Genomic DNA, 6,967 nt, shown 5'->3' with positions numbered 1-6,967 from the left:
TCCTCAGCCATCTCGATTTCTGGATTATTATCCATTAGTCGTTTGCTTGTGCCTCTAAGGTCCTTTGAGGCTAGTCTTTTTTTGTTATTTTTATTGTTTTGATATGTCTGTGTTTCTTGCTGAATTTGAGCTTCAATAAGCTCCTGCGTTCCTATTGGCCCCTCTAGTCTTGGCATTAGAGCCCAAGCTCTGTGAGAAAATTCTCACAGGCGTGAGAAAACGAAGGAAGGCCTCCTTCTTCTCCCTACTGCGCGCTAGCGCCTTAGCTGCAGGTGTTAAAAGTGCTGTTAGTCGATTCCTCGTGGTCGGTTCTCCTAGATAGCGTGCTTTCCTAGCGGTTTCCAGAAAACTCGAAGTTGGTGTGTCTCGTGGTCGGTTGATCCTGTAGGCTAGCCAGGGTGACCTAGCAGGTGTTCAACCTTTACGGCGTACGCCCAATACTGTACACCTCAGACCGCATCTTTCATTCACCGCATGTTGTATTCACCGCTCTAGTGGCTGGGCATGGTCTCTATCTCCAGCCTTAGTCATCGACCTTGGTTGAAGTACCATGTTGGTACAAGTAGGCTATTGGCTTTGTTCACCAGCGCCATTACCCAGCCCGTGTTCGTGGCTATAGCCTCATGAGAGCCAGTGGGGGAACCACCGCCATTTGCCCGAGCAACAGCCGACAAGGCCCCACAGGGCGGCATGTACTATAGCTACTTGTTCGAACCTAGGGACGACATGGTACCAGTGTCAAACACGGGTTCAAGGCATACGTGAGCCTTGAATGCATTGGAACACTCAAACACACAAGAAGATATATGTAAGGCTAGGATATCGTTTCCGGCTTACAGCGGAAGGAATCGGACCATTGTCAACACATAATGGTGCGAGATGGTCTTGCGCAGCCCCTTTTATGGATAAACCGTAAGGCTAGCACGTCGATCTCCTGTTCAATCCCCAGTCTGTGACCAGTCTATCCCCAAGCCGGCTAGCTGTTTAATTTCTATACGGATACGCTATAGAGGAAATCATACTGATCTTCACTTTAGATAAAGTGTCGTTGCTATTCACTGCGTCAAAGCACTGCTTACTTGTTGGAAATACCGTGCTGAGTATAGAAATTCACTGCTCTATCCTATATTCTACGACGTTGTGCAGTACGCAGCGTCAGCATCAGATTCCTCATAGAATATAGATACAGTGTACACGTGAATATAGCTGTGGCGCCGATGCCAAGAGCTCTATATGCACAGTGAAGTATTCTGAATGAATGATCCTCTGGAGCTTGGCAGTTACATCTACAATAACTGTGGCTTTCATTTCTATCTTCTTTCATGTCTGTTGTTTGCCTTCACAGCGACTTCCTCCAGCTGGACCAGCGCTACAAGATACTTCTTTCACCTTTGAACAATAAACCCCATCCCTGAACGTTACGAAGCCAGCTGGGAAGATCAACAGAACCAGTGGCGCGGTATCCGACACATCATCGTACCCCTCCTAGCCCTGCAACAATAGTGCTGCTATCCGAACCCGACACGTACTCGGCAGAAACGTCCAGGCTTGAGTAAGCAACTTTATTTGCAAAGGGGACAGGGGACTACATGTCACACATGGCAGTTGATGACTTGCACAACGATTAGGGCTTACTCTGAGGCGCGTTGTGGTATGTAGTCACGCATGCACATACTGATGGACCACAAGCAAGTCGTGTTCGCCAACAACAAGTCTTTACCACTTATGTAGAGTATTGCGAGCATGGTGCTGCAGCCAACGTGACACGGAATGCAGAAGACGGGACTTGCTGACCGCACCAATAGAATAGTTTCTCCAAGAGGATTAGCGGCGGATGCTTAGTTTACCTTCCGCTCAAGCCCGATCATGTCTGACTGATCGACCTCATCACCAAGCACGCCGGCTTTCTGCAGAATACCAACCGTCTTGTCTACCACTGCCTTGTCTACGCCCTTGACCTCCTGGGAGAAGCCTACCGTCTTGAGCCATTCCCTGGCGTCTTCTTCCGAGTAGTCCAGCTTGGACGTGATGAACTGGATAGACTCCTCCACGTTGTTTTCGAAATGTTTGACGCCCTTGTTAATCTTGTCTAGCACGTCCTCGAGTTCAGGCGAGAGAGGGGGCTTGGTGGCATTTGGGGCCGAGCTCCAGTTCTTTGGCGTCAGGAGATGGTTCGCCGCGACAATTTTCCATGACGACCAGGGCGTGTAGATTTCGCCAATGCGCTTGATCTCGCCCTTGTCGTAGTAGCGCTTCGAGGTGAAGTGCTCCCACATGAAAAAGTCGGCTGTGCTGTCATTGACACCGTCGCGGAGGTTGGAGAATGTGTTGAGTACCTCGACGGGAAACGGAGGGCTGCCGGAAGACGGATTCAGCCAGCCCTGCTGGTCTGCCAGCACGAAGCTCATGACATAGCTGCCGCTGCCAATCCGCGAGACACCCACTTTCTTGCCCTTGAGGTCTTGCACGCCCTGCAGCTCCTGTCTGCGCGCGCCCGTGGATATGGCCCAGCAGAGCGGCGTTTCAACGTAGGTGCCGACGATTCTAAAACCGGCGTCCTGTTTCGCGGCTTGTCCCTTGCCCAGCGCGGCAATCCAGCCCTCGGTCAGGCCAACGCCTATATCAATCTCGTCGGACTGCAGAGCTGTCACCATATGGCCAGTGCCAGATGGAAAGGGAATCAGCTTTGCATCGAGGTTGTAGTGCTTCTTGGCGAATTCAAGCGGGGTACAGAAGTGCTCTGGCGAAGCAATCAGCACGGAGTCTGGCACGGGCAGGCCGCCAGCTTACCTGGCACAAAGCCGATTCGTAGCGGTGCCATGGCGGTTGCTGACGTGGTGAGGCGGCGAAATGGTCGAGCTGTTGCTGGTGGTGATAGCGACGAGAGCCGTGCGAGACGCAGAGTGCGGAGCATACTCGGCTTAAGGGCGAACAAAGTTGCAGGCTGAGACACCGGCCGCTGGCGGCAATGTGAGGGGTATTCAGTCTGACACGTCCATGGAGAAAGGTTGATGCTGGGCGCGACGCCGGCCTGGATGCCGCTGGTTGGACGATGCGGCTAGTTGACGTGCTGGTCATCCCGGCCAGCACCGCGCCTTGCCGTCTTGGGCCACGCGTCTGTCACGTCACCATGTGATTCTTTCCACTCAGTGCTCATGATTTTCTGCCCGACTGCTGCGATACGCGGGGCATCGCCAGCGGTTGGCTCGTCGAACTGGCCATTGCCCGCTGGGCTCTTCGCGCGCTTCTTCGCCGTCCGTTACGAAAACGGGATATCGTCAGACTGCCATATTAATAGCATGTCAGATTTAATACGCGCAAAAACAGTCGCCGTAGTGGGCGCCGGGCCCGCGGGCGCAATAGCAGCCAAGTACTTGAGAGCCGAGAGGGCATTCGACAAGATTGTGTTATTCGAACAAAGAAGTCGGCCTGGCGGCATCTGGACCTACACTGGCGACCAAAGGAACGAAACCCTCTTTGACGTGCCCCAAACCGACCCGAACAAAGACGTCCAGAGGCCCGAGTGGAAGACCAGAACCAATGGCGCCGTTGACGCGTCCAAGACGCCCTCGTTCCTATCGCCCGTGTACGAAAAACTCGAAACAAACATCCCCCGTGGATTGATGGGCTTCCAGGATCTCGACTGGCCACCCGATAGCCAGCTCTTCCCTACCCACGAAACCGTGCTCCAGTACATCCAAGACTACTCTGCAGACGTCCAGGATCTGGTACGCTACTGCACTCAAGTCGCCAATGTCGTCCCCACCGACCCCAGCAACCCCAGCAGCCCGTGGACCGTCGAGACGGAAAACCTGTTGACCAACAAACACACATCGGAGGTCTACGATGCAGTCATTGTCGCAAACGGGCACTTCATCGTCCCCCACATTCCACACATACCGGACATTGAACAATGGCACACGCAACACCCCGGCCGCATCAGCCACTCCAAATACTACCGGCGACCCGAGGACTTTGCGAACAAAAAAGTCGTCGTCGTAGGCAACTCTGCGTCTGGCGCCGACGTCAGCGCGCAAATCGCAAACCACTGCCAAACGCCGCTACTGTGGTCCACACGCTCGCAGTCCATGTTCAGCGCGACCCACGGCGCCGCAAGCCAGGACACCAAGCGGCTCCCCGTCCCGCAGATAGCCCGATTCCTGCCTCTAACCCGCGGCGTGCGCTTCGCCGACGGCACCGAAGCCCACGACATTGACGCCGTGGTTTTTGCAACAGGGTACCTGTACAGCCTGCCGTTTCTGGAGTCCGTAGAGCCCAAGCTGGTGACGACGGGCGAACGCGTAAACCACACGTTCCAACACGTTTTCTACGCGCACCGCCCGTCCCTTAGCTTTCTCGCCCTCAATCAGCGCGTCATTCCGTTTCCCCTCGCGGAAGCCCAGGCGGCTGTCGTGGCCCGCGTGTATTCAGGCCGTCTGAGCCTCCCTGCTCTGTCGGAAATGCGCGCCTGGGAACAAGCCGTGGAAGAGGAAATGGGCGCAGGACGCAACTTCCACTTGATGCCGTTCCCCAAGGACGGGAATTACATCAACATGATGAGTCAGTGGGCGTTATCGGCGCCAGTGCGAGACGGGCTGGAAAACGAGGGAAAGGGCAAGACGCCGCCCGTTTGGGGCGAGTGGCACTTCTGGTGCAGAGAGAACTTTCCCAAGATTAGACAGGCGTTTGGGGCGCTGGGCGAGGCGAGGACGCAGGTTAGGAGCTTGGCTGAGTTGGGGTTTGATTTTGAACAAAGTAGAAGACGAGAAGAGATAGAGCAAGACAGGTGCGGATAGACCATAGAACGTTATGAAATAGACGTAGATTTTAGAGATCGTGCATGTCATGATTCAAGAACGCCCTATCGAGTCAGGTCTGCTCAGGCTTCTCAAGCGTAACCGCACCTGCATGTAATGGCAGAGTGAAGACAGACATTGATTTCGTGCGCTTACATATACCCATTCCCATATCCCTGTACCAAGAATAGGTATCGCATGACTGCACAATACAACCGTGTGCTGTATACACAACCATCTATCAAGACATGCCCTAAATGGTGACAGCAGACCCCCAACGCCGTGGCTATGCATCCGAATTGACAAATCCATACCATCTGGTACATGACACTACCTCCTTCCCTTGCCTTGGCCACCGCCGCCGCCTCCCCCCATACCAGGCATGCCGCCCATTCCTCCCATCATCTTCATCATAGCTCCCATGTCCATACCACCCATGCCGCCCAGCGCAGACAAATCAGGCATGCCACCACCACCTCCTCGTCCACCACCAAGCATTTTCATCATGGCACCAAGATCCGGCATTCCACCGGCACCGCCCATGCCGCCTGCGCCACCCATGCTCTGCATGCGCTTCTGCATGGCCGCAAGTTGTTGTTGCTTGTTGCCACCGCCCATGGCTCCCTGTGCTTTCTGCATGTTGGCCATGCCGCCCTTCATCTTCTTCGCCATGCCGGCCATCATGCGGTGCTGTGTGAGTAGCTCCTCAACCTCGCGGACAGAGGTGCCCGAACCACGTGCAATACGTGTCATGCGCTCAGGCTGGTCAACAAACATCTTGCCATCAGACTCCAACTCTTTTTCCGTCATGCTGTCGCAAATATAAATCATTCGTTTGAGTTTGGCACCGCCCTCTTCATCATCCATGCCGCCCATCATGCTGCTCAGTCCAGGAATCATACCAGCCATCTTGGAAAGGGGACCCATCTTCATGATGTTGGATAGCTGGTCGCGGAGGTCCTTGATTGTGAAGATGCCCTGTGTGATGTGCTTCATTGTGTCCTTTTGGTCGAGTTTGAGTGACTGCACGTGCTCGACAAGACCCTGTACATCACCCATTCCGAGCAGTTTTGAGACGAAAGCCTGTGGCGCAAAGCGCTCAAGGTCCAACATGTGCTCTCCATTTCCGAGGAAGACAATCGGGGTATGTGTTGCTGCGACTGCAGAGATTGCACCACCACCCGCTGCGGCACCGTCGGTCTTGGTAATAACAATGGCTCCGAAATCAGCGGCCTCCTTGAAAGCGCGAGCTTGAGATTCGGCAGCCTGACCAATAGTTCCGTCGAGCACCATGATTGTCTGGTCTGGCTTCACAGCAGTCTGAATCTGGACCATCTCGTCGAAGAGATCCTGCTCTTGCCTGTGTCGTCCGGAGGTATCCACGATGATGATTTCAAAGCGCTCTTTCTTGAACTTCTCCACACCCTCGGCTGCCACTACTACAGGATCTGTCTGTGTATGACTACCATAGTATGGAATCTTGGCTTTTGTGGCGTTCTGCTTGAGCTGATCAAAAGCACCAGCACGGAAAGTATCCGCGCAGACCAAGCACGCCTTGAACCCTCGTGCTTGGTACCATCTCGCCAGCTTGGTACACGTCGTCGTCTTTCCTGCACCCTGAAGACCGACAAACATGATGACGTTGGCTTTGCCCTTGCGCGGCTTGAAGGGCTCGGCATGCGGGTCGACCATTTTGACGAGCTCATCGAAGACGGCCTTTTGGATGAGGCGCTTCTTGTTGACGCCGGGCGCAAGGTGCTTGAAGTCGACGGCGCGCTTGATGGATTGCCGCAAGTTCATGACGAGTTTGACGTTGACATCGGCCTCGACGAGGGCGTTGGAGATCTCCTTGACCATGGAGTCGAAGGCCTTTGCATGTTAGCCACCTGTTCTTGCTGCTGTCCAAGGACGCACACCTTCTCGTCGAGGTTGGGCGACCTCGTGAGGTCTGTGACGGCGGCATTGATGCGCCGCCCGAGATCTTGAAGCACCATGGCGGCGGTTGTAGGGGGGCTATGCGGGGGTTAGGAGGTTGAAGGCGTGGGTGGTGGGTGGTGATGTTCTCGCCGTGTTCTGTGGGGAATGCAGTTAGGCATGGCGGGGCGCGCTTTGCCCTGCCGTCGGCCCTTGGCTTCCCTAACGCCGATCGTCTGGGACTTTTTTCTTGCGAC

The 6,967-nt window shown here is 54.6% G+C and overlaps 3 protein-coding genes across 3 annotated transcripts; 1 reads left to right on the top strand and 2 right to left on the bottom strand.

Moving 5' to 3' along the window:
- Window positions 1-1,703: 1,703 nt before the first annotated feature.
- On the bottom strand, window positions 1,704-2,919 carry SETTUDRAFT_164349 (uncharacterized protein). Its single transcript, XM_008030270.1, has 2 exons — window positions 2,791-2,919; window positions 1,704-2,740 (listed from the first exon to the last, which is right to left on the bottom strand). The coding sequence occupies exons 1-2, from the start codon at window positions 2,912-2,914 to the stop codon at window positions 1,839-1,841; spliced, it is 1,026 nt and encodes a 341-aa protein (XP_008028461.1). The 5' UTR covers window positions 2,915-2,919; the 3' UTR covers window positions 1,704-1,838.
- Window positions 2,920-3,194: 275 nt separating this feature from the next.
- Window positions 3,195-4,825, top strand: SETTUDRAFT_138831 (uncharacterized protein). The gene has a single exon (XM_008030269.1). It carries the CDS (start codon window positions 3,300-3,302, stop codon window positions 4,794-4,796), a length of 1,497 nt encoding a protein of 498 aa, XP_008028460.1. The 5' UTR covers window positions 3,195-3,299; the 3' UTR covers window positions 4,797-4,825.
- A 248-nt stretch (window positions 4,826-5,073) lies between these two features.
- SETTUDRAFT_164347 (uncharacterized protein) lies at window positions 5,074-6,818 on the bottom strand. Its single transcript, XM_008030268.1, has 2 exons — window positions 6,713-6,818; window positions 5,074-6,665 (listed from the first exon to the last, which is right to left on the bottom strand). Exons 1-2 carry the CDS (start codon window positions 6,788-6,790, stop codon window positions 5,127-5,129), a joined length of 1,617 nt encoding a protein of 538 aa, XP_008028459.1. The 5' UTR covers window positions 6,791-6,818; the 3' UTR covers window positions 5,074-5,126.
- Between the last annotated feature and the right edge of the window lie 149 nt (window positions 6,819-6,967).

The sequence above is a fragment of the Exserohilum turcica genome, assembly GCF_000359705.1.
Source record: "Exserohilum turcica Et28A unplaced genomic scaffold SETTUscaffold_4, whole genome shotgun sequence".
In the NCBI taxonomy this organism is placed as follows: Eukaryota; Fungi; Ascomycota; class Dothideomycetes; order Pleosporales; family Pleosporaceae; genus Exserohilum; species Exserohilum turcicum.
This window is presented reverse-complemented; position numbering and strand designations above follow the sequence as displayed.

What these genes read in the sequence shown, in the direction of transcription:
- SETTUDRAFT_164349 (XM_008030270.1), bottom strand. Translation starts at nt 2,914, where the DNA reads ATGCTCCGCACTCTGCGTCTCGCACGGCTCTCGTCGCTATCACCACCA. An exon ending in ACGAATCGGCTTTGTGCCAG is followed by an intron (nt 2,741 to 2,790) that starts GTAAGCTGGCGG and finishes TTGCTTCGCCAG; the next exon opens with AGCACTTCTGTACCCCGCTT.
- SETTUDRAFT_138831 (XM_008030269.1), top strand. Translation starts at nt 3,300, where the DNA reads ATGTCAGATTTAATACGCGCAAAAACAGTCGCCGTAGTGGGCGCCGGG.
- SETTUDRAFT_164347 (XM_008030268.1), bottom strand. Translation starts at nt 6,790, where the DNA reads ATGGTGCTTCAAGATCTCGGGCGGCGCATCAATGCCGCCGTCACAGAC. An exon ending in CGCCCAACCTCGACGAGAAG is followed by an intron (nt 6,666 to 6,712) that starts GTGTGCGTCCTT and finishes TAACATGCAAAG; the next exon opens with GCCTTCGACTCCATGGTCAA.